At 42.2% G+C, this 26,324-nt stretch overlaps 1 protein-coding gene across 1 annotated transcript in view; it reads right to left on the reverse strand.

Annotated features, from left to right (window-relative positions):
• EGF (epidermal growth factor) overlaps nucleotides 1–26,324 on the reverse strand; it is a 90,146-nt gene that overhangs the window by 12,049 nt on the left and 51,773 nt on the right. The window contains exons 14-20 of the mRNA XM_084872245.1: nucleotides 22,599–22,766; nucleotides 21,762–21,911; nucleotides 17,753–17,872; nucleotides 10,738–10,854; nucleotides 9,688–9,813; nucleotides 6,081–6,203; nucleotides 3,714–3,858 (exon numbers count right to left, since the gene is read on the reverse strand). Of these exons, the coding sequence (XP_084728371.1) occupies nucleotides 3,714–3,858; nucleotides 6,081–6,203; nucleotides 9,688–9,813; nucleotides 10,738–10,854; nucleotides 17,753–17,872; nucleotides 21,762–21,911; nucleotides 22,599–22,766 (949 nt within the window). The remainder of the gene's footprint in view (nucleotides 1–3,713; nucleotides 3,859–6,080; nucleotides 6,204–9,687; nucleotides 9,814–10,737; nucleotides 10,855–17,752; nucleotides 17,873–21,761; nucleotides 21,912–22,598; nucleotides 22,767–26,324) is intronic.

The raw sequence follows: 26,324 nt of genomic DNA on the forward strand, positions 1-26,324 counted from the left end.
TATGTGTTTGACACTGTGCTGGACACTTTTGCTTATTATTATTATTTTAATATATTTTATTGATTTTTACAGAGAAGAAGGGAGAGGGATAGAAAGTTAGAAACATCGATGAGAGGGAAACATCGATCAGGTGCCTCCTGCACACCCCCTACTGGGGATGTGCCCACAACCAAGGTACATGCCCTTGACCGGAATCGAACCTGGAACCTTTCGGTCCACAGGCTGATGCACCATCCACTGAGCCAAACCGGTTTCGGTGACTTTTGCTTGTTTTTGATGGCTTGTTCCCATTTCACAGATGAGGAAAGGGAGGCTCAAAATGGGGTTAAGTAATTTGGGCCAGGTCACTCAGTTAGTGAATGGCAGGTTCCATTCAAATGGCTGATTTCAAAGCCTATGTTCTTCCTCCTATAGAAGCCATATGCACCTGTGAAAGCTACTCTAGAACCGGCCAGGCAAGAGACAGCAGCATCTGAGTGCAGGAAGCATAAAGGACTGTGAAGTGATTCCAGGTTTTCCTGGGATCCGTTTTAATTCCAGCTCTTGGGTTATAGATATTAACTAGCAATGCCTAGCACACACTTTTAATATGAAGGGGCCACACCTCGAGTTCTCTCAGAGATTTTAAGGTCTCAAGGAATATACCGAGGATTATACGTTTCACCAGATGGAGAAATGTAGGCGGCCATGACGGGCTGCCGAATCCGAGCCTCTGAGAGCTGCGCAGGACCCAGAGCAGTGCGCCAGCATTGCACAGGCTCACCAGGGTGGGCCGCACACCGCTGGTCCTTGGGCTTGTTGAGTTCTTCTCTTAAACCAGCGTTTTTCAACCGCTGTTCCGCGGCACACTAGTGTGCCGCGAGATGTTGCCTGGTGTGCCGTAGGTGCAAACAAGACAAGAATTTTATAATTTTTCACTATTTTGTTTACTTAATATTTCATAATAAAGTAATTATAAAATACTTTCTTTGTGTTTATTTGATTCCTATTCAAGAGAATTACTTTATATATAGTCAATATAGGCACAGAGTTAAATTTTTTAACATTTTCTAATGGTGGTGTGCCTCGTGATTTTTTTCATGAAACAAGTGTGCCTTTGCCCAAAAAAGGTTGAAAAACACTGAACAAAAGAATCCCTGGCCAAATAAGTTTCCATTTCTATGGTCAAATAACTTCAAGAAATTCTAGACTAAGTAAAGACCAGCCACACTACCTTGTGTAGTACCGTGAATCAACACGTGGAGGCTAGAGTATCAGCGTTTTTCAAAAGGCTTTGATCACAGCACCCTTAGTTCATGAAACATTTCACAGTGCCAGTTCCAGGGGGGAAGCGGTGGGTGGAGATCTTGGTCTGAAGACCTCACTGGAAGGGCGTGGGCTAGTTCAAAGCCTAACCGGAACAAGTGGGATCATTGCAGAGCTCAGGAGGTTTGGAGTCTTCTGAGGACCTCCAGTCCCGGGATGCGTGGAGGAAGCCCCTGGCGTGGAGACTCCAGTCCTCACATCCCTGCACCCTGAGCAGCCGGGGTCCCTGTCTTGCAGGCAAGGAAAGGGCGCCCTTTGTAAGCCTGCTCGCAGCGCTGGGAGCACCGGGCGGAAGGCTGCCCAGGGAGTGTTTCTAATAAAAGGTGGACTAGAGAGCTCCCAAGAGATGTGTTATTACGGAACTTAACACATACAAGGTCACCGGACAGGGAGAGGGAAGGGTGGAATGTTTGATTAAACCACAGTTTAATGAAATGTAGAATTCAAAAGCAAAGTTATGATCCAAATCAATGGGAACTCCTGTTATAGTTTCAACATTGATTTTGATGAAAGGCCCTCAAATATGACTCTTATCTCCAGCTGGTCTTTTTGTAACAACACATGTTTAAAACATTATCAGAGGAATATGGTATTTTCATCAGGATTTAGTGGCAGGAAGAAAAGCAATATGTTAGTGTTTATAAGCCATTTAATTAATTGACTCTACCAAGGCCAGATGAACATAACATATTTTTTTAATATATATTTTATTGATTTTTTTTTACAGAGAGGAAGAGAGAGGATAGAGAGCTAGAAACATCGATGAGACAGAAACATCGACCAGCTGCCTCCTGCACACCCCCTACCGGGGATGTGCCCGCAACCAATGTGCATGCCCTTGACCGGAATCGAACCTCGGACCTTTCAGTCCGCAGACCGACGCTCTATCCACTGAGCCAAACCAGTTTCGGCTGAACATAACATATTAATTGCAATGCCTAACTCTTCTGTACTGTTCATATTATCATAAAGTCTTCTAAAAAGGACCTAATAAATTAGAACATTTGTTTTCATAATTTCATTATTTGGGATGATAAGAAACCACGAACAAGTAAAACAACTTGATTTTATTATCAGACTCAAGAATAACTAGCACTAGATTTACCTTAGGTTAGAAAATTATATAGCATGTAAATATGAGTATGGAAATAGATTTTTATTCGAATTGAGTCATTTTTGCTAATAATCATGAGAATTTTCCATTATTTTTGTCAGGCTGGCATGACTTATGATGCAAGGCATCCACTTTGTCACAGAATGAATATAACTTAATTCTTTTAATAACTTAGACTATGTTTCTGCTGATTACCACTGATAAGTAATAAAAGCTTGCCTGGTCAATGTTGCTCAGTAGTTGAGCATCGACCTATGAACCAGAAGGTCATGGTTCAATTCCCATTCAGGGCACATCCACAGGGTTTTGGGTTCGATCCCCAGTAGGGGGCATGCAGGAAGCAGTCTATCAATAATTTTCTCTCATTGATGTTTCTATCTCTCCCTCTCCCTTCCTCTCTGAAATCAATAAAAAAGGTTTTTTTAATGATAAAAACCTTTAAACTTATAGCACCTATTTGTGAGAATCAGAATAATTTATCACTCCTTCCTTAGGCCCAGAGAAAATTATCAGTGAGTCAAAAGTCCTAGCATTAGGAGGCCTACTTATTTGTCAGAATCCATGAATTCCCTCCTATTGCCTTCAAAACATGGAAATAGCAAAAAGTAGAATTGATGTGGAACTAGACATTGTGAGTGTCACTTTAAGAAAGGCCCCAAGGGGACAGTTCTCTGATGAGTGGGAGTGGGGGGAGCTCAGGGTTACAGGGCTGCAGGCTGACACTGCCCACTGTGAAACCAGCAGGGACAAAGGGAGCTCACAGCCCTCGTGACTCCATCCCCCTGTTGTCATCAAACAACAACAGTGCAAACATCAACTATTAAGAAATGAAGGAAAAAAGTATGTATTTCAATTTGGAGAACGGAAGGCAAGAAGTCCAGTGTGAATATATACAACGCTTTTGTCCCTTCAAAAACACACCATAGACGCTGTCCATATATGTGGCAGCAAATAAATCAACACTGTAAGCAATTCTCCCACAAACCTACGTTTTTCAACCAAAGTGAGACGTTTAATTCCCAGCCCGTACCAGTAGCAATACCAAGTTATTTAAGTAAAAGGGGAAATCACCCAATTCCTTAAATGTATATTTAGCACAGGCAGCTGTGGGGGGTGGGAGAGGGGATATGCAGGGAGAACGCGATGCACACACAATGTATACAGATTTATCTATGTTTCCCTGAGGAAAACCTTCTTATAGAAAAGGCTTCTCACTGTAAATGGTGTAAGTCAGCATGAGGCCAGGGGCTGCAGTAGCTCATCTCTGGGCCACCGGAAGGGCAGCTGCACTTACTTGCACGCGTAGCGGTCCGCGGCTTCAATGTACATGCACATGCCGCCGTGGAGGCAGTACCCGGCGTGGGACGGGGGGCATTCTGAGTAAGCATTTCTCACAGAATAGTGCCCGTCCTCCTTGAGATGAGAGGGTGGAGTTGAGTCTAGAAGAATCAGAGAGTCTACTTTTATTTCCCGAAGCTATCAGCATCCTTCAGGTACAAGTATCCACGTCCTACTTCGAAAGACCTACATCAATCAGTGCCCGCTTTCGCGAACCCAAAGGAACGCAAAGAGGATTTTCACTTTCAGGAGAAAAGACGAAAAGCAAAAACAGCATTCAGTGTTTTGCATGAGCCCTTAGCGAGGCAGAGGCACCCGGCAGCGAGAGGGCCGCACTCCTTCCCCAGGAACCACGCTGAGCACCTTCGGACCAGGCTGCCATAGCCCTGAACTGTCTGTGAGCATCAGTGCTTCGTCCCCCCTTATTCTATGCACCTGCTAGTAAGGTGTGTTCTAAGGGATCGGAAAAGCCTACAAGCTCCTGAGGATGTGACTGGACATAACTAAATGTATTAGGTATGATATTGGTAGGTTATTATTAATTGTTATTATTATTATTGGTCTTGGAATGCTCAAAACTTTTTCTATGTAAAATTAACTAGAGGCCTGATACACGAAATGTGTGCACAGGTATGATTCCTGGGAATCAGGGCCATCTTCCCTGGCTGCTGGCAGCCGGCCTGCCCCTGCTGCCACCCACCTGGGGTTCCCTGTTTGCCATCGGGTGATCAAAGCCTACTGGCCTGGGGGAGGGACCAAGAGGTTGGCCGGGAGGCCCCAATCAATCAGGCGATCAGGGCCTTCGGGCTGGGGGCAGCTCCTGTATTGAGCATCTGCCCCCTGGTGGTCAGTGCTCATCGTAGCGACCGGTTGTTCTCTCATTTGGTCGATCTGCATATTACCCTTTGATTATATAGGATGGTAGTCATTGCTCTTTTCACTTTGCTTCATTTTAGCTTTTGAATGTCAGGGGAATCCTAGGTCAGTATCAGGAATTAGTTTCTGTGAACAATTTGTGATACAGTGCCTTTCAGTGACAGTGGAACTATCAAAGCAACAATAGTTCCACTTTCCTAACCAGACTTCCTGCTGTTCGCCACGGAAAGGCCCATTCTTTCTTTAGGCTCAGTATTTTTTGACATAAAGCATATTGGAAGCAAATAAGAGAATGGTCAATCCTAAGACACCCAATGAATGCAGAGTCACTGATCTCATTATAAAAGCACATCTGTCATCCACAAACACACACATGAGAAATGACTGCTCGCTTTAAGAGGGTCTCGCTGAACCACAGTATCTATTTATGGCTTATAACCCACCCACGAACACACAGTCCATTACCCCTGCTATCCTGGGAGTCGCAAAAATTTCTCCCACGCAATGATTTCTTCTAAAAACTATTTAACTTTCGGGGCGGGGGGGAGGAGGGACCTCAAAGACAAGACTAGTCCCGCTGAGAGAAAAGAAATGTTGCCATACATAGGAAATGCCAAAGTGGTAAAGTCCTCTCACTGAATGGTTCACTGCTCTTTAAAAGGAAAACATGAGGGTGTGTAGCTGGTTGTGTAAATATTAGCAATCTTCCAATAGCTTTAAGAAGAGCAAATTATTTGAGAAAATAACTTGTTAGAAAAAAGCAGACACCCAAGCGCAGGACTTTTCTTTATTCCGATGCATCCTGCTTGCAGAGCGGAGCGGGATAAATAGCTGGCGGGGTCACTAGTAAGGAGGGGTGAGTCTAGTGCTGGCCTCCGGAGCTCCGAGGCCAGCCCCCTGCTGGGGTGCTGATGGTGAGAAGAGCCTGGGTTGCGGGGAGAGGGATCAGGAAGCAGGAGTTGACTATTATGAACATAAAAAAAGAAGGAAAAAAGGAAGAAAAAAAGCTGGGATTCCGGTTACAGATTAAAAAAAAATATTGACTTTTTAAAGTAAAAATTTAAAACCCTTGAAAGTGACTAAAAATCCTAACGGTCCAGACATCCTCCCCAATCTGTCCAGCCCTGCGGTTTCCCCGGCAACCCGAGAAAGTGACATCACAAACCGGGCGTTCGCTGCCTAGTCAGAGAGCCCCCTGTGCTGCCGCCTGTACTGAACGGTGAGCAATAAAGACGGCTTTATTCCAGATGCTATCAAAATTTAAAAAAAAAACAAAAAACCAGGCCATTGCGCATTCGCAAGCTCAGCACCAACCTAAGCAGGAGGGCAAACCGGAGAGCCTGATCGAACCAAATGGTTTCTGGAGTCTCCAATGCAAACACACCAGGGTACAGAATTTTCCCCAATCAACTTCCTCCCCTTGGATCTAGCCAACCCACCAACCTACCGGGGCAAAGCGGCCGGGGTTCAGACAGGCTGCTGGCACACAGGCAGGTGTAGTTTCCCTCTGTGTTTGTACAGGTGGCATTTTCCCCACAGGTGTGCACGCCCAGTTGGCACTCGTCGATATCTGCCGGGAAAGGGGGAGTAGGGAAAAGCGGGGTGTGGAGGAGGAAAGAGGGTCAGACAATGGGAAAACCCAACATCGGAGAAAAAGAGTATTTTCAAGTTTGATCGTGCTGCATGTTGCTGGATCCAAAATGTTCCATCAGGAACGCTGGGCGAGAGGTGAGCAGGGCGGCTGGACTGCATGCCCAGTCAGGGAAGCTTCTACACAAGGCTGGCATTTCCCTACTGCTTGGAAGGAAAGGGACCCTCCCCACACAAGAGCTCAGCGGGGAAGTTGGAGATGGGGGAGTGATCTCTAGAAAAACGTTTAGAAGGTGAGCTCACACCAAAGAAAACATGTTGCCTTTTTGACATAAACATACCCGAAGCCATCACTTTCTGTCCCAGCTACCCACCTCCTCCTTTCTCAGTGACCACCCTAAGGCCTAGGCCCCTCCTCTCTATAAGAAGAGCCTGACTAATCCCTGCCTCCTGCCCTCTCTGCTCCGCCCCTAAACACCAGTGCCCGGCTAACCTTCCTGAACCCCACCTCCCATCACCGCACCACTTGATCCCAGTGCTGCCAGCGCCCCCTGCTGCCTAGAGCTCGGCCGCCCAGTATGGTAGCCATGGCCCCGGGGGAGTGCTGAGCACCCGGACCACAGCCAGTCCGCGTGGGGCTGTGCGTGCAAAACACACGCCAGCTTCTGACGACTTAATACCCAAACGAGAAAGAACGTAAAATTACCTTGATCATTTGTGTATTGATTATATATTAAAATGTTAATAGGTTCGCTGCTCAGCCTTGTGGCTAAGGTCAAGGGTAGTATCTGTTCTTACCAGTTTAAAATGTTAATAACTTTGGATATATTGGAATAAGTAAAATATATTTTAAATTGATCTCACCTGTTTATTTTTACTTTTTCTAACGTGGCTACTAGAAAATTTTAAATTATACATGTGGCTGACATTGTATTGCTATTGACAGTGCTGGTCTAGGGAAATAAAACCCCAATGACTAACCCTCAGATGCTCCTCTTCCACAAACGTAACCCAATGCACCGGTTACATGCTGAATTGCATCCCCCAAAAGTCACATGTTGAATCCCAACTCCCGTGGTGACTGAATTTGGAGAAAGGGCCTATGAGGAAGTAATTAAGGTTAAATGAGGTCATAAGAACGGAGCCCAATAGGGTTGGTGTCATTATAAGAGGAAGAGACATCAGATCAATCTCTCTCTCCCTCCCTCCCTGCATGAGCCACAGAGGATGGGCTATGAGTGTGTGCGAAGCTAGAAGGCAGCATAAACCAGGGAGAGCCCTCACCAAGAGCCCAGTGAGCTGGCACCTTGATTTGAGACATCCAGCCTCAGAACTGTGAGAAAGTAAACGTCTTGTTCAGGTCCCCCAGTCTGTACAGCAGACAAGGACTCTACCTTGGTTTCTGCTTTCTCTCAAATACAGCCTAGAGGCAGTGCTCAATGAGGCTACTTTCTATTCCTTCACGCTCTGCTTCGTAAAAACTTACGCTTGCAAAGTAACTCTTCCTCTATGAAAGTCTTCCCTCAAACCTCCAACAGGCATTTGTCCCAGTTCTGAAGTTCTGCTGCAGTTTTCATGCTCTTATGATGCTGACTCTCTTCGCCACTTACCACAGCCTCATTCTCTTAGATCGCATTCTTCTCGCAACAAGGACTGCCTTTACCACCTTGGGATTCCCGTCAGGACCCAGTGCTGTGCCATCGTACTAACGGAGGCCCATTAAACATCTGTCCCACTGGGCCCCTCTCCCGAATGGCTCAAATCGAGTCTTTAAAAAACTGACTTCCTCTTACTATTTGTATGAACTATCACCCTGAGGTTGAAAGAGCTTTTGCAAGAAGCAAAAACAAAGATAGACTTGTAGCCAACAAGGACAGCTACTCTTTACAATAAGAATAACAATTCTTTTATATAGCACTGTATCTATATCTATATCTATCATATATCTATATCTATCTATATCATCTATATCTATATCTATATAATATATATCTATCTCTATCATCTATATCTATATCTATATCTATATCTATATCTATATCTATATCATATATATATGTCTATGTCTATGTCTATGTCTATGTCTATGTCTATGTCTATGTCTGGATAGGGAGGAAAGGAGGAGATGGAAGATGAAAGGGAGAAGGAGAGAGGGAGGGTAGGAGTCAGCTCACTGCTTCTATGGGACAGGCTGGGCCCTTCCTTTCTCTTCAAAGTAAATTAAATATACAGCCTGTTTGTCTAAATTACCTATGAGCCTGTTTAATTACAGCAGTGACATTTTCCTGACTGACAGCCAAATATGTGCTTAAAATGGCACTTACCGATGTCTGTGAACTCCACAAAACTAATCTGATAAAGGTCTGATTTAAATCAGCCAGATCCTGGAAGTTGAGTGATATTTCATCTTTAATCTCAAGATAGAGGAGAAAGCAGGACCATTTTAGTTTCTTACCAGGGTATCTGCCCCTCGCTGTAAAAAGGTTTTTGTGTTTTCAGCAGGAAAAGAAAACACTCAGAGACATGTTAACGCCCTGCACAACCTTAGACACCCTCTCCGGGGGTGGCGAGGGTGGCAGGCAGGCCTGCACTTGCACGGCGATGCTACACTCCTGCCACTTGGCATGGGACAAGACAGCCACTGAGTGAACTCCCGCCCAACAGGCCACACCCAGGCCTTGGCAGAGGGTGGTGGTTATGAAAGAGGTCTTAATCATTCATTATTTGTGGCTTCAGTCTTTCATCTATTATCAAGAGCCACCGAAGAGCCCTTTTCACAGAACCACACCTCTTTTCCTTCACACACACACACACACACACACACACACGCACAGTAAAACCTGTATCAGCTCTGCAGTTCACTGCTGTTCAATTGTCAAATTTGGTGACAAAGAAAATGTTCAATTCCACCCAGGATGGCTCAAGGAATGGAGTATTACTATTTTTAAAAAATAATATTTTGATTTTTGGGGGGGAGAGAGAGAAAGAGGGGAAAGGAGAAGGAGAGAGAAAAAGAAACATCGATGTGAGAGAAGAACATCCATCAGTTGCCTCCTGCATGCCCATACCGAGGGTTGAACCCACAATCTGAGCACATGCACCCCCTATCAGAATTGAACCAGCACTGGATGACACCGAACCCCCCACACTGGCCAAGGGTCACGGTATGTGTGTCCGAGAGGCACTGGTGTCCCTCAAACCCAGACAAAAGAACTAGAAAGGCCGAGGGGTACATGGCCTCCGCTGGGCATGGTCCCTGACTAGTGAAGCACAGCACAAGGGCACAAGCTTGGCTCTGCACCAAGAACTGAAAGATGTCCGTATGAACAAGCCACACAACTCCTGTTAGTCTTAACCTGTATGTCGCCCTGGTTATATCCTGCCTTTCCTTGGCCCACCACACCCAGAGCATTTCATGGTTCTCCGAGGCCAGCCTCCACCCACCTGCGCACACACACGCTTACCCAGACAGTGAGTCCCGTTTCCTCCGTAGCCTTCCGAGCACGCGCACACGTAGCTCCCCTCAGTGTTGATGCACTTGGAGGAGGGGTGCGGACAAACCGTGATGCCCATCTCACATTCATCCAGATCTGCGGGCAAAGGATGAGCTAGTGAAATATAGAGGCCTTCCTAGTCCAAATGAGGGGACTGGAGAAGGAGAAGTATAATCCTCTGTGTGATCATTCCGTTGTTTACAGAGACTGCAAATGCAATGCGGACCCACAAAGCTCATGTCTCAAGTCGGTTTTTATAGGTCTCTCACATGTCTGATTAGCTACATATGTGTAAGCCAGTCACTTTGTGCCAGAGCTTCAGGACGTAAGGACTGAGATTATTTACAGTAATCGCTAACTTATGATTTTGAGGCAATCAATGTAAAACAGAAGCTGATCCATCACAGTCTATTTATTAAACTAAAACGTATGACCTAAGGCTTTTGGAGGAAAAAAGGTGTTTTTTTATTTTTTTATTAAATTGTTGGTTTTATAAGTTTGACTTGAATTCACATTCATACTTCTGAAGCTAATTATAAATTCTCAACTCCATATATATTGTAATTTTTACTTGAATTCACATTCATACTTCTGAAGCTAATTATAAATTCTCAACTCCATATATATTGCAATTTTGACTTGAATTCACATTCATACTTCTGAAGCTAATTATAAATTCTCAACTCCATATAATGTCAACTCCATATATATTGTAATTTTAACATAAACTCAATGTCATGTAACAACATACTATATTTCCTATTTCTATACATGCCACCCATTATCTTTTTGTTGTTGTTGGTTAAAGTATTACATATGTCTGCCTTTTCCCCATTTGATCCCCCCTACCACCACTCCCACCCCCAAAGGCAAGCCCATTATCTTTTTAGCTAATGCCAAATAATTTATTCAATCCTGCTGATTACATAAGTCCTTCATGAGATTTGAACCCATTTGATCCGAGAGAATGTTTCTGGCTCACTGTTTCCCCCAGTTATGCACAGTGACCTTCACTCTTACCAGAACATACTTTTCCATCCCCAGCAAAGCCTCTCAGACACTGACAGGTGGCAGCCTCTCCCTCCAAGACGCACTGTGAGTGTGCACCACACCCCACGGGGCTGCAGTCATCGTCATCTGCAAAGAGCGAGAACCCCATCAGGGTGCTTCCCTTCCTCAGAGGTGACAGTGGGCTTTAGTGCTCTGGGTTCTACAGAGCATTCCAGTGTGCCCCTTACCAAGTTCCGGGACAAGTTATTCTCCAAATAGAAACACCGCTGACCTGGAAGTCATATCCATCTTAAAGGGCTCACAAGCCATTTGTTCTCATTTACATGCCCTCAACAAGGCTTTAGTCCTAAGTATATTTCCAGTAGGACATGATCTCACTCATCTAGGGGAAATGATGAACAACATAGACTGATGAACAAGAACAGACCCAGAGATAAGGAGCCATGGGTCAGACTGTTGGACCTGAAAGGGAGGGTGGGGATAAAAGGGAGAGATCAACCAAAGGACTTATATGCACACATATGTGCCTAACCAGTGGTCAAGGACAATAGGGGGGTGGGGGCATGAGTAGGGAGGGGGATTGGAATTGGGGGTTGAGGACAAATATGTGATACCTTAATCAATAAAGAAATTAAAAAAAAAAACTGTTTGGTGTTCAAACAGCCCTGCATGAACTTATTTACAATTTTTAAAAGCATTTAAAACTTGAATTATAAAATTTCCAGGAGAAAAAGGACTCGAGTTTCAAAAGGTTTCTAGCTTATTTGAGAATTCTCAACCATTATGACAATACAAAAGGGGTCAATATGTTCTTATCCCTGAAAGACACACAGAGTAATATATAGCAAGTAGCTCCATGTACTAACATGGCAAAGAGATTCAATCATAGAGATTTATTGTTGATTTACTAAAATTACATTTCATATATAATAGAATATGTATGTTTATTATCAAGATTTATGCAGAGACTTGCAAACCTCAAGGCACTTTTGCAAAGTCATGAACCATATAAACTAAATGCTGTAAATGGATCATCTCATTTCATACTCCATTAAATGCAAATGCCTCAGGGGACAGAGTTGCATGCTGAGCCATAAACATGAGCAAGTCCCCCTCTACCCTCACCCCCACCCCCACCCTTTAACTACTATATAATCATTCCCCAAATGTCTCCTCCCGTTTGGAGTTGAGGGGATCTGACATACCACAGTAGGATATAAGCTGTCATCTGTCTATTCACTAGTAAGTTTGCTCATCTGAGTATAGAGGAGGTCAAACTTGCCCATAAATTTAAAGAAAGTTAAATGATCAAAGTAGGATTTTATGCCATGCGAACGCAGACCTTGGGTAATTGTGTTTGATTTGCTTAGCTATTTCGGTAAGATTTCTCTTGTGGGAAAACATGTCTTTCAGGCTTGCCTGATAATGTGTCACTCCTGACTCTTAAAGATGGATAACTTCAGACTAAATCAATTACCCATTTGATTCGGCATTTATCTGGAGGTCTAGTGTCCAAGTCACAAGGCTGTTCAGAGTGTGTGGTGGACAGTATTCAATTACTCAAGACATTTTAAAGCACTTGCACAATTATCTTAAATTAGAATCTGATTCGGGATTTATTTGGTAACTTGCAAACCCTAAGGCTGCTTTGCACAATAAAAAGCAATGGAGGTGCCGTTGTTGGAGGGATGGTCTTAGCTGAAGTTCCTTCTACCATAAACTGGCTCTGGAAGGAAGGAATGCCTGAGCTTCGCGGTCCTCTTCTCTAAAATACAAGTGACAATTTCTGTCCAGTCTGCTTTACATGATTGTTGAAAGAACTTGGAGAAAAAGTGATCTTTAAAACTCCTTTGAGAATTATAAATTATTATGCACATCTAAATAAGGATTATAAGGAAGAAGAATGCTGTGACAGCCTGAATCACAATTTGCCTTATCACACTAGAGAAGATTCTGGGGCCTGCTGGTAAAATTAATAATTTCATTCAAAAGTACCTGATACGTACCAGATCCTAATGAGAGCCACAAATACAGTGGTGGAGAACATAGACAAGGACTCCACTTCCTTATATAATTAAGTATTTAAGTGCGGGTATGGTAAGCACTATTCATAAAACAATCCCTAGCTCTAAGAGAACTGAAGTGGTTCTCACCTGGATCAGGAGACTAGGAAAGGCTTTCTGAGCAAGGGCATAAAAGCTGAGGTCTGGCCCTATGAACCAAGAGGTCCCAGTTCACTTCCCGTCAGGGCACATGCCTGGGTTGCGGGCTCGATTAAGAGTGTGGAGCATGCCAAAACCGGTTTGGCTCAGTGGTAGAGCGTCGGTCTGTGGACTGAAAGGTCAGGGGCATGTACATTGGTTGCGGGCACATCCCCAGTAGGGGGTGTGCAAGAGGCAGCTGGTCGATGTTCCTCTCTCATCGACTTTTCTAGCTCACTATCTCCTTTCTTCTCTGTAAAAAATCAATAAAATATATTAAAAAAAAAAAAAAAAAAGAGTGTGGAGCATGCAGGCAGCAGCCAATCAATGATTCTTTCTCATCATTGATGTTTATATCTCCCTCTCCCTCTCCTTTCCTCTCTGAAATCAATAAAAAAATTTAAAAAATAAATAAGTACATTTAGAAAAATTTGAGGTCTGAAGGATTTGCAGGACTTGGAAGGATTAGAATGAGCACCGTGGGCCAAGAACACAGCACCCGCATGCTACAAGTAAGACCAGGGTAACTGAAGCAGGCCGCAGGAAGCTGAGGCCGGAAGGGCACACATCTTGGTTGGTGAAGTGTGTGAGGGCTAGTTCATCAAGGGACCAACAGGCCACATTACGAATTTTAAATTTTATTCATGAACTAGAATAATTCATAATTTTAGTATATTTGACAATGAAATTTTTATGATTGAGAATCTTTGTCATAGTATACACAAATCTACTTGCTACAAATCAATGTGTGTCTTTGGGGAATAAGAATATATTGACCTAAAATCCAACATAGAGTTTTCAAGCTCTTTTTAATATAGACACTTTTTTTGAAAGGAAATCTCACTCATAAATAAGACCCTTAGCTTAACACAGGTAGAACTACAACTTTATAAGCAAAGACAAAATAAAACACAATCCAGGTATGAAAAGATTAGGTCATTTTAACCAAGACGATCAATTCCATCTATTCTACACAAGGCAGAGTATGTTTCCAGACATGAAGCCAAACACAGCCTATGATATATACATCCCAAATTTTCAGCCATTTCATCACTCTTCCATCTTACCCATGTGCCTAAATGACTGTCATTTATCTTGGTCTTTGGGGTCCCCCAAACATTAGTCTTTCAAAATATACTCTATGAATCTTTAGGGATCCCAAGTGACTTTGAAAGTTTCTCTATCCTGCTCATATTTATATTGTTTTATTTCATCACATTGTTTGTCTCCACATCAGATCATGACCTTGGAGACTGGGGCTATATTTATCTCATCATGGCATCCCCAGCACTTAGCATGATGAATGATAAATAAATAGTTGTTAAAAGAATAATATTCCTAATGAGGCAATGTTTTCCAGTTCTCATTTTCTTGACATGAATTAACTATTTGGTCATAATTTTTTAAAATTTTTGGTCAAGTCACTAACTTCAAATAGCTTAGTCTCAGTTTTTAAATCTGTAAGATGATGTGTTGTGATAAGTATGAAATTGGAGGATGAAGTACCTGATAAACTCTATTTTTTTATATATAAATTTTTATTGTTCATATTATTACAAATGTTCCTTTTCCCTCCCCCCGCCCCCACCATTGCTCTCCTCCACCAGGTTCCCACCCCACCCTCTGCCTTTCCCCACTCCCCATTGTCCTCATCCATAGGTGCACAGTTTATGTTCAGTCTCTTCCCACATCCCCCTCTCCCCTTTTCCCCAAGAATCGTCAGTTCACTCCCCTTCCATACCTCTAATTCTATTATATTCAACAGTTAATATTGTTCATCAGATTTTTTTTAATTTCCTTGGTTTTTAGATTCACTTGTTGATAGTTACGTATTTGTTGTTCATAATTTTTATCTTTATTTACTTTCTCTTCTGAAAGAATCCCCTTCAGCAATTCATATAATTCTGGTTTGGTGTTGATGAACTCCTTTAGCTTTTTTTTTTACTAGTGAAGCTCTTTATCTGACCTTCGATTCTGAGTGATAGCTTTGCTGGATAGATTATCTTTGGCTGTAGGTTCTTACTATTCATCACCTGGAATATTTCTTGCCATTCCCGTCTGGCCTGCATGGTTTCTGTTGAGAAGTCAGCTGACAATCGTATAGGTGCTCCTTTATAGGTAACTACCTTCTTTGCTCTTGCTGCTTTTAATATTCTCTCTTTGTCTTTTGCTCTTGGAATTTTAATTATGATTTGTCTTGGTGTGGTCCTCTTTGGATTCCTTTTGTTTGGAGTTCTGTGCACTTCCTGGACTTGTAAGTCTAATTCTTTCACCAGATGGGGGAAGTTTTCTGTCACTATTTCTTTCAGTATGTTTTCGATATCTTGCTCTCTCTCATCTTCTGGGACCCTCATAATTCTGATGTTGGTTCGCTTGAAGTTGTCCCAGAGGTTTCTTACATTATCTTCAATTTTCTGGATTCTCTTCTCTTCTAGCTTCTGTGGAGGAGTGTCTTCTGGCTCTTTATGTTCCAAATCTTTGACTTGATTCTTGCGATCTTCCATTCTGTTTTTAGGACTCTGTATAATATTTTTTATTTCAGAGAATGTATTCTTTATTTCTTGTAGATCCCTTATCATTTCTTGTTGATTCCTGATTAATTCTAGTTGATCTCTTTTCATATCCTCATAGGTCTTATCGATCTTTTCTAGGAAATTCTTGAAAAACCTTATAAGCATAGATTTGAACTCTATCCAGTCACTTTTTGTCCTCCATTTCTTTCATTTGTGATCTATTTCGTTGTCGCATTTTGCAGCTACAGATGGGGCGGGTTTCAGGGTGGAGTCTACAGCCTTGGCTTCCGTCAGCCCCGCCCTATGCGGCTCCTGGGTCTCGGGGTCCTTCAGTCCTCGCTGCAAGAGCCTCTGAGAGAAAGGTGCCCTCGATTTTCGCCTGCTGCCAAACAGTCTATGCTCTCCCCCAATGGGCCCGAAACTGGGGTTCAGTTCAGTTGGGAGTGGAGTTGGAGGTGGCGTTCAGAGCAGTCTGGAGCCCCTGTCTCCTTCCCACCAGGGCAATCCCGTGGCACAGGCAACCGTCCCTTCTCTGCGCACAATGTGCGCGCCTCCGGGACCTCCTTTCGCTGCTCCCCTGGGGTTCCGCCTTACAGCCCAGCTCCCTATGGATGAGCCTGGGTCCCCGGGGTTTGGCCTAGAACGGGGGTTCAGAGCAGTCAGAACTGGGGCCCAGCACAGTCAGAGCTTTTATCTCCTTCCTGCTATGGAACGCCAGCCAGGCACTCAGCCTCCCTCCTCTCTGGCTCCATCCTCTCCGCGCGGGCATGCGCGCAGCATGTCTCCGTACCTTAGGCTTTTACAGCTCCTCTGCGCTTCCTTCTGGTTTTCTCCTTGCTTCTCGTTGTAGAATTTCCAGTCAGTCGACTTTCCTGTAGTTCTGGGTAATGTCCATTTTATATTTTAGTTGTATTTTATTGAAATTGTTGTGTGCGGCTGCGGCTAGGTGTTTACCTGTCAGCCATCTTGGAACCTGCTAAATTCTAAAGCTCCATATAAATTATCATTGCTAAAAATTCCACCTCCTTGTATTTTATTTAAAAACTAGAGGCCTGGTACACGAATTCATGCACCAGTGGGGTCCCTCGGCCTGGCCTGTGGGATTGGGCAGAAACCAGCTTTCTGACATCCTCTGAGGGGTCCCAGATTGTGAAAGTACCAGTGGGGTCCCAGGCCAAGGGACCCCACCAGTACATGATCAGGTCTGGGGAGAGATGGAGGAGGTTAGCCAGCTGGGGAGGGACCACAGGAGGGCTCCAGGGCACGTCTGGCACATCTCACTCAGTCCCAATCAGCTGGACCCCAGGAACAAGCTAATGTACCGGTTGGAGCGTCTGCCTCCTGGTGGTCAGTACATGTCATAGCGACTGGTCAACTGGTCCACTGTCTGCCCCTGGTGGTCAATGCATGTCATAGTGAGCTGTTGAGTGGCCTTAGCATGTCATTAGCATATTATGCTTTAATTGGTTGAACAGCCAACCAGTCAACTGGACACTTAGCATATTAGGCATTTGTTATATAGGATTACACTGGTAAGTTCTAATGAGGAGGAGTAAGACTTCTATATTGACAAATTAGTCTGCTGATCATAAAAGTTGGATGAACACTTTGTTAAGTGTATGTAATGTCCTACTCTAGAGTTTCCAAACATATTTTTAGTCACAGACATTTAGTTAAAATCTTACTCAGCTGCACTGATTGAAGGGCAGAAACCTAGAGTGAGAAGGTGTGGGGTTTTCAGAAGACCCAGGGCTGAGCTAAATCCAACTTGAAAACCGTTGGTCTCATGAGTGGATACAGAATATAAAAGGATTATGTTCCCCAAAGTTGTTAAATACTGAACAAATAACAGCAATTTGGTGATAAATGTGCCACATAGAAGGAAAATTCTAACAGTTGCTAATTGAGGAGTTTCTGGAGCAACTGAAGCAAATAACCTATATTTTCTTATCAATTACTATCTACTTTCACACTAATGGAAGTACAGCTAGATGGGGCAAATACCAAAAATATGAGGTGTGGGGGGATACATTCTGTCTTATTTTTCACCCTTGTTTCCAGTTTAGATTTCTTCCAAGAAGGATCAGTGCGGAGTCTCAATGAGTAAAGTTCTTATCCAATCTAATGTGGGGCCATCTTCCTCCGGCACATGGTTCAGAAGAGAAGTGCCAAAGTTGGAGTCCAAAGTTGGGCTTCACCAGTTTTGTGTAGATTTAGCCAACATTAAGTTAGAGAGATAATTCAGAATTTTAATTGGTAGGATGGAAATTGTTGGGACCAAAGCTGTACTGGAGGATTCATTATTCATACCTGACACCATGATTTCAGCCACCAGCATATGTTGAGATTCTGTAATGTTATCTTCAAACCCTTGATTGCCGGATAAAATGTCCGATGGCATGACTTGATTACTTAGATCTGCGTTGCTACCTATTGGAGGTCAACAGATATAATTAATTTATCCTTTATGATTCAAGAAAAGTTGTGTTTAATTTATATTTATGGCTCTTTGTTGGGTGTGAATTCAGATTCATTCTCACAATAAGAGCATTCAAGGAAACCATCAGGGTCTTGATGACTTAGAAAACCTCACCTGCTATGCCCACCATCCAAGCTTTACTCATGCAACTGATGGTGGAGGAAAGGGAGGCAGCGGGGGTGAAAGGCAGGACATTTTTAGGTATTGGCAAAAAGAAAACCAAAAACAATAATGTGAAATCCTACAATACTTATAAATATACTCAGCCCATAATGATAGACTGTCATTACAAGGGAAAATTAGTGATCTGATCGCCCCAACCTGACTTCCATATACACTCCTCCTTTAGGCTGCTCCAAGACTTATTTTTTTGCCTGATTTTTTATGTAGGAATGCGGAGGAGCATAGATAGGCCACAATTTAATATAGGCATAGGACCTATGCAACCTCCCAGACATGGAAAAACTGGATCCTCTAAAACACCAATATGCTAAGTATGGTGCATGGATCCCTGGGGTTCCATTGCATGGAGTCCATAAGGTCAAGCTATTGTTATAAAAGGCAAATAACATTGACGTTTTCTGTCTTTTTTCACTGTGTCTCCGTGGATATTGATGGGCAAAAGTAATGATGGGTGGAATTCAGTGCCTTAGCAAGAATCAAGGCCATGGCATCAAACTCTAATAGTATTAATGTTCTTCACTGCCACACACACAAACACACACACTGACATACACATACACACACTGACATACACACACACTCACACATACTCACACACACACACTCACACACACACTGACATACATACACACTGACACACACACATACACACATTCTCTCTCTCTCTCTCTCTCACACACACACACACACACACACACACGCTCACAAACACACACATACACACATGCATACATTCTACTTTCACTTAAGAAGATCCATGATAAAGAGTAAGAATTACTAATTTTTAAACATCTCAACCATGGAATATTTGGCTCTTTCATATTCTGTGTAATAAAAAGGGAAGTACACATAAAACATTGTTATTTTTGAAAATATTGAATTATGATGGTTGTCAGAAGGAAAATCACTTGTATGCTCTTTGAGTTGCAAGTTGAAACTAGCCTCTTTTTTTACTGAGTGTAATTTTCACTTGAAAGAATGACTAATAAACTATGTTTTTAACACTTAGAGGTTTGGTAAGCATTTTTTGAAAAATGAATGAAGTGAGCCTGTCACTTTAGGAGAAACAACTCACAATACTTGTTGCCAATAAGAAAATGTGAGCTTTCAAGTGGAAAGTAGAATTATAGAAGATGTTTTCATCTGCCATGTGCTTGACAAAAATCCTGATACTCAAAGACTTTTCTGATGAGTTTGATAATAATCATTAATTTGATTTTTGTATATGAATGTAACAATTGGCAGATCTACATAATTCAACCATATTTTCAGATGACCAAAATGTGATGCTAATAAGTCATGCAAGGTAAAAGAGCCACTAAAAGCACAAAATAGACCCCTGGATTTTAATGTGTCAGAAGGCAAAAAAGTTCATTGATATGGTTTCAAATTCCACATTGCAACTAAACTCTAAGAAACTACCAACTGTATAGTTCTGACATAACATCAAACAAAAAAATAAAAAAAGGTCATCTGTAATATAAGCTAAGTATTCCTCCCTTTTCTAACTCTATGTCTCTGTGAGGCCAAATTTTCTTCATGTGCTTCAACCAAAATAGCACAGCAACAGATTTAACCTACAAGCAGATATGAGAATCCAGCCGCCCTCCACTAAGGCAAGATATTAAAGATATAAAGGAAGCTGAAACCGGTTTGGCTCAGTGGATAGAGTGTCGGCCTGCGGACTGATGGGACTCGGGTTCGATTCTGGTCAGGGGCATGTACCTTGGTTGTGGGTAAATCCACAGTAGGGGGTGTGCAGGGAGCAGCTGATCGATGATTCTCTCCCATCGATGTTTCTGACTCTCTATCCCTCTCTCTTCCTCTCTGTAAAAAATCAATAGAATATATATATATTTTTAAAAAGATATAAAGGAAAACCAATGTCATTCTTCTTACTACATATTTTTGTTTGGAAAAATGTAATTATTTCAGCTCAGCTGGTGTGGATCAGTGGTTGAGTGCTAACTTATGAGCCAGGAGGTCACAATGCGATTCCCAGCCAGGGCATATGCCTGGATTGCAGGCTCGATCTCCGGTTGGGGTTGTGCAGGAGGCAGCTGATCGTTGATGTTTCTATCTCTCTGTCCCTCCCCTTTCCTCTATATATTAATTTTATATAATTATAAAAATATATATATAATTATTTTATTTATTTCCTTAAAATATGTTATGTTCATATATAATAGAGTATTAGTATAATTTTAATATAAATATTTTTAGAATCTTTTAGTTTTAATTACTAATATAAATATGGATAGATATAACTTATATAAACAAAAACTCTTTATGGTTTTCAGTCATTTTTAAGAATGTAAAGGGCACTTGAAACTAAAAATATTGAGAACTTTTGTCCTAAAACTGTGGTCGGCAAACTATGGCTCACGAGCCACATGCAGCTCTTTGTCCCCTTGAGTGTGACTCTTTCACAAAATACCACGGCCTGAGTAAGTATATTTTGAAGAAGTTTTAAAAATTTGGCTCTCAAAAAAATTTCAATCATTGTACTGTTGATATTTGGCTCTGTTGACTAATGAGTTTGCTGACAACAATGAATAGAAAAGTATAGACAACAAAGAATAGAAAATTATAAAAATCCAAAATATCCAATTCTGGTTTATGGATAGATTAATCCATTTATTTTCTGTCAATCTGTCATCTACCTTACACCATGCCTATTAGATGAATATACATTTTAAAAAGTATTTTAAATAAAATTTAAATTCACTTTGGTACAAAGATATCAAGAGATTTATCCAAATATACCAAAATTGCTTAAACGTACATTCAAGAAAACGAAGTCAGGACTACTGACACATCACACTGGACCTGCTCTTCCTTCCTCTTCCTCAAAGTCATAGTTAGTTTTTAAAAACGTGATCACAGCCTTCTCAGGTTGGATCCCTCATACTTGCTTGAGGAAATACTACTTATTAGAAAAGACTTGACTTCTGTCCTAACACTAGTCACGTGGCAAGGACACGTGGCAAGCCTCCAACATTGAGGCTATAAAACTTCTAAACAAAATATCTCTGAACATCACCTGAGGTGGTAAAATACTGGCATTTATTTCCAAAGTTGGGCTATTCCACCATAAAGGGTTGGAGGATTGAACTTTGAATATTATCTTTTTGTTCACTAAGTTTACAAGAGAAGATCAATTCAATTTAGTCATTAATAAGAAGCCCAGACTCATCAGAGGAAGAAAAACAAAAAACACTTGGCCTCCCTGAAAGCAGAGAGGCTTTTAATTATACAAAGTATTAAAAATCAGCAAAAGAGCCGGGACAGGTTTGGCTCAGTGGATAGAGCGTCAGCCTGCGGACTGAAAGGTCCCAGGTTCGATTCTGGGCAAGGGCATGTACCTTGGTTGCGGGCACATCCCCAGTAGGGGGTGTGCAAGAGGCAGCTGATCGATGATTCTCTCTCATCGATGTTTCTAACTCTCTATCCCTCTCTCTTCCTCTCTGTGAAAAATCAATAATATATATATATATATATATATATATATATATATATATATATATATATATATATATATATATAGATCTCCTGTCTTAAAAAAAAAAAATCAGCCAAAGCATAGGGGTTAGTGTAGAACAGAACTGAACCCCTGAGCCCAGGTAGGATGATTTAGCACATAATTCATTACATTACCTGCTGATATCTGATGACCAGTTAGAGCAAGACACTTTTTACCACCTGGGGCTTTCACAAAACCTTCACGACAGGAACACTGAGCAATTCCAAACTTCTCTTTGCAGATATGGTCACAGCCTCCGTTTTGGAATGAGCAGGGATCCGCTCCTAGCGGGGAAAAGGAGCTGCATTCACGGATGGGCTTGGCGATCAAAAGGGCACGTTGATTCAAATCCCAGTGTACAGTTTAGGGGCAGAGAAACTCGGTGTTTCTAAATGGAGCCCGTGGCAAGAGCTATTTCAGAAGCACTCCTATAAGGAGCTCAGTTTAGCTCAAAATGTTATTACCCGTTGAGTAACTTACTGAGTACAACCTATTGGCTGAGAAGCTCTTTAGAAAGATGATCTTCCTATTTCCTGCCCCAGGATCTAGTCAAACGGACACGGGGCAGCTCAGGAAGAAGAGTTACTGTAGGACTTTGGGCGCCTTTTCTCTCTGCTCACTCCCTGTCAGTCAGGGCGTGGAGAAAGGCCCCAGTGTAGACAGAAGCTTCCACTGCAGGTGGCTACATTGTCCCTCCCCCGCCCTCATCCTCGGTGCCTTTCACCCAAGAATCTTTTAAAAAGACAAGATAGGTAAAAGCTATCTAGGAAGGGGGGCAAGGTGGGGGGGAACGAGAATAAAGCCCAAATTCACTACCAGGCTGTCTTAATTTAAACAAAATCCAAATTTTGGGAAATCTTAATATGGACTAGTGAGAATTGCAACACCCATCCCCCTCCTCCCTGCCATCAAACAATTAAAATAGTCACAGATTCCAGCCAAAGAAAGACTGTGTAACATGTCCAGTGTACCTGGTTTTGCCAATGGATGAACTACAACCAGTGATGAGGGCTTCAGCATGCTGCCTCGGAGACGTACCCTGTTTTTGCCAGTCCTCTTGTGCACCCTTATTACCGAAGGCACGGTCCAGTCCGAGAGCCACACGTGATCCTCAAACACAGCCACGGCAAACGGGCGACCTGGAAGCAGTCCCAGCGCATTACATACGTCTTGTCTTTGCCATGGATATCTTTAAAAGAACAAGGCTCTCAACGTACACATGATTCCTACCCTTAACCCGACCTCACCTTCGAATGGGAGCCTGGTGGTATGAAGTCCTAGCAAAGCCCATGGACACCCAGAACTGGAGAATAAGGGCTCATCGGCATACAGGATGGCGCAGAAGTAGGTTCACAGTGATAAGTGCAAAACACAGAGCTTATTCTTGTGTTATTATTTATTAGCTGTTGTGTTATTTTCCGTTTGAACAACTTTAGGCCTACTTTTGCCCACCCTGTAACGGCACCAAGAGGAAGCAGGCCAGGTGGGAATGTTGTGTTCAGTGATTCTATCAGCATTCATAAACATGAACACGTTATCTTATCCCTCTTTGCCTTCAGTCCCTTGTTTTTTGGATGGCAGGAATAAGTATGCACTCATTCACAGGTTGGTGTAAGGATATTTAAAATGTTCAGGTAGCCGAAACCGGTTTGGCTCAATGGGTAGAGCGTCGGCTTGGGACTGAAGGGTCCGGGTTCGATTCCGGTCAAGGGCATGTACCTTGGTTGCGGGCATATCCCCAGTAGGGGGTGTGCAAGAGGCAGCTGATCGATGACTCTCTCTCATCGATGTTTCTAACTATCACTCTCACTTACTCTCTGTAAAAAATCAATAAAATATATTAAAAAAATAAATAACTAAAATGTTAAGGTAACTGAATAACAGGCTCTTCAAATCCCCATCTCCATCAGCACACTTCCCTGCCTTGGACGTCACCCCCTCTCCCATCTCGCCTCTTATCTCACGTTACCCACTGCCCTGGGCCCCCCGCTGCGTCCTCTGTGGAGCCTTCTCTAGGTCCTTGTTTGGTCAATTACCCATTTTGTTTACATCTTCATTCTCTTCACTTTACTAGTTTCTTTCCTGTAACTGATGAATATCTTCAGGCCGTTTCCATTTCAATTTCCACATTCCCCCTTGACCTTGCCCCCAGCTTATTTTTGTCTCTTTCCTTTCATTTTTAGTCGGTTTTTTGGGTGTTTTTTTTGTTTGTTTGTTTGTTTGTTTTGTGTATTTTTTAAAGTCATTTATCATCTGCTGCCTCCATTTTCATGGCTATCAACCCTAGGGGAACCCTTTTAACACCATCTCAACTAAACCCATCTCTCTCTGCTGCTGAAATTGCTCTGATAAGATTTTCCAGTATTCAGTAAGCAGGGAAATTCTAGATAATAAAGAGGTAATATGCAAATTAACTCTCATACCCTCAAAGATGGCTGCTTATGACCAGGCCGGCAGGGGGTTAGTGAGGGATGACCAAATGACTGAACAGCAGGCTATGAGGGGTGACCATGCTGGTGGGGGAAAAAGGGGGCAGAGGCAGTTGGGGTGACAGTATGGAGTGGGCAGTTAGGGGCAATCAGGCCAGCATGCAGAGGTACTGAGAGCCAATCAGGCCAGCAGGGAGGGCAGTTAGGGGCAACCAAGCAGGCAGGCAAGGGAGAGATTAGGAACCAGAGGTCCAGGATTGTGAGAGGGATGTCCAACTGCCGGTTTAGGTCCTATCCTGGGGATCAGGCCTAAATCAACAGTTGGACATCCCTCAAGGGGTCCCAGATTAGAGAGGGTGCAGGCTGGGCTGAGGGGACTCCCCCAACCCTGTGCACCAATTTTGTGCACTGGGCCTCTAGTGTTGTAATAAGCCATCTCAAGTAATTAGAGAGTAAAGCTAAGGAGGCCCGAGTTTGAAAGCTTTACTCACATCACTCACATTCCCCAGGCCAGTCTATGCAGATGGGCCATGGACTTGGTGGATTAGAATGAATGTCTCCCTCTCCTGGCAGCAAATGCAAATGACTTGTCCTGGTGGCAATGAACCTTAAAAATTCACTTTAGTCTCTAGCCCATTGTCCTAAATTAAAGCCATAAATGCCGCAAAGGAATTTTTTATATAGCTATCAGGTTTTTTATTTAGGTAAAAGAACATAATATTTACCATCTTAACCTGTGCATAGTTCAGGATTGCTAACAAATTAAGTTAATTCACATTATTGGGCAACCAATTCCAGAAATTTTTTTACCTTGTAAAACTAAAACTCTATACCTATTAACCAACAACTTCTCATTTCTCCCTCCTGTTAGTCCCTGACAAAGACCATTCTTCCTTCTCTTTCAATGGATTTGATTATTATAAATACTTCAAATAAGTGAAATCATACAATACTGATCTTTTGTGACTGGCTTATTTCACTTAGCTTGATGTCCTCTGGGTTGATCCATGTTGTGGCATGTGTCAGAATTAACTATAGTTTTCCAACAAATACCCATACCAGACTTATGGAAGATCCACTGTTGCATTAAAAATTAAGAATAAATTCTTTCAATCTTTACATTAAAAACCCAGTGTGGTGGTGTTAGCCAGAGGGAAGAGGCTGGATGGAGGAGAGGTGGAACTGGGCAAAAGTGGGGGAATGGTGACCTGAGGAGACTTTGCTTGTGGTGATGGGTGCACAATGCAGTGTGCTGAGGATGTTTTGTTGAGTTGTACATTTGAAATCTGTATGGTTTTTGTGAACCAATGTCACCCCAATAAATTCAATTAAAGAAAAACAACCCTGAACTGACCCTTGAGAAGCCACCACTTACATACCTGTATATGGCACTGCAGTGATGGGAATAGCTATTTAGACATCTTAATGTCCAATTATTTTGATAATGGCCTTTAATAGGAAGTGGCATTAGTCACAGATTAGAGTAAAAATATAAATTATTTTTTAAAATTTCAGCTATGATTTTTGGTTTAGAACATTGTGTCTTTATAGTCTGGTTAGAAATTTTCAAGTCACGTAGTACCCTCATATATCAAAGCTAGAATTTCACATTTATTTGGGAGATGCATTTTTTAAATAAGTCTCCACCTCTAGACCCAAGAACAATGTTTGTTTAAATCTCCACTGTGTGTGTGCGTCAATAGACATCTGTTAGTGCATGGGCAAATAAAGCCTATAGTTGTGCACAAGCTTATCATTTATGTGAAGCATCTCTAATTTTTAAAGAAATGAATAAGTATGTAACATTCACAGTTTTATTTATCTTGATCTCTGTAACATATACCACGAATCTAGAAATTCATTATCTCTAAAACCAAGAGAATGGGCAAAATAAATGTCTTATACAGATTGTTAGTTTGTCAGCTTGTTCCTTAAAAAAAGAAACCATGTGTTTTCATCTTCCAACCAACCATTTTGTAAACTTCTGAAGCATCTTTAACACCCCTCTGACCCTCACTTCTATATCCAATGTGTTAGAAAAACTCAATTTTTTTTCTTTACAGTGATTTTTTCAATGGTCCTCCATTTTCCTGTAATTATTAGTGATATTCTTTTTTATTTGTTATCTGGACAAATTTTGTAGTCTCCTGACTGATTTTCTTATCTCCAGATTTCCAACTCCTATACTGTTATTTAAGTGGTTATCCTGAAATACCAATTTCATATTCATCTCCTGGTCAAGAACATGCAATGGTTCTCTAGTACATT

The sequence above is a fragment of the Pipistrellus hanaki genome (assembly GCF_964339955.1).
Source record: "Pipistrellus hanaki genome assembly, chromosome: 1".
Lineage (NCBI taxonomy): Eukaryota > Metazoa > Chordata > Mammalia > Chiroptera > Vespertilionidae > Pipistrellus > Pipistrellus hanaki.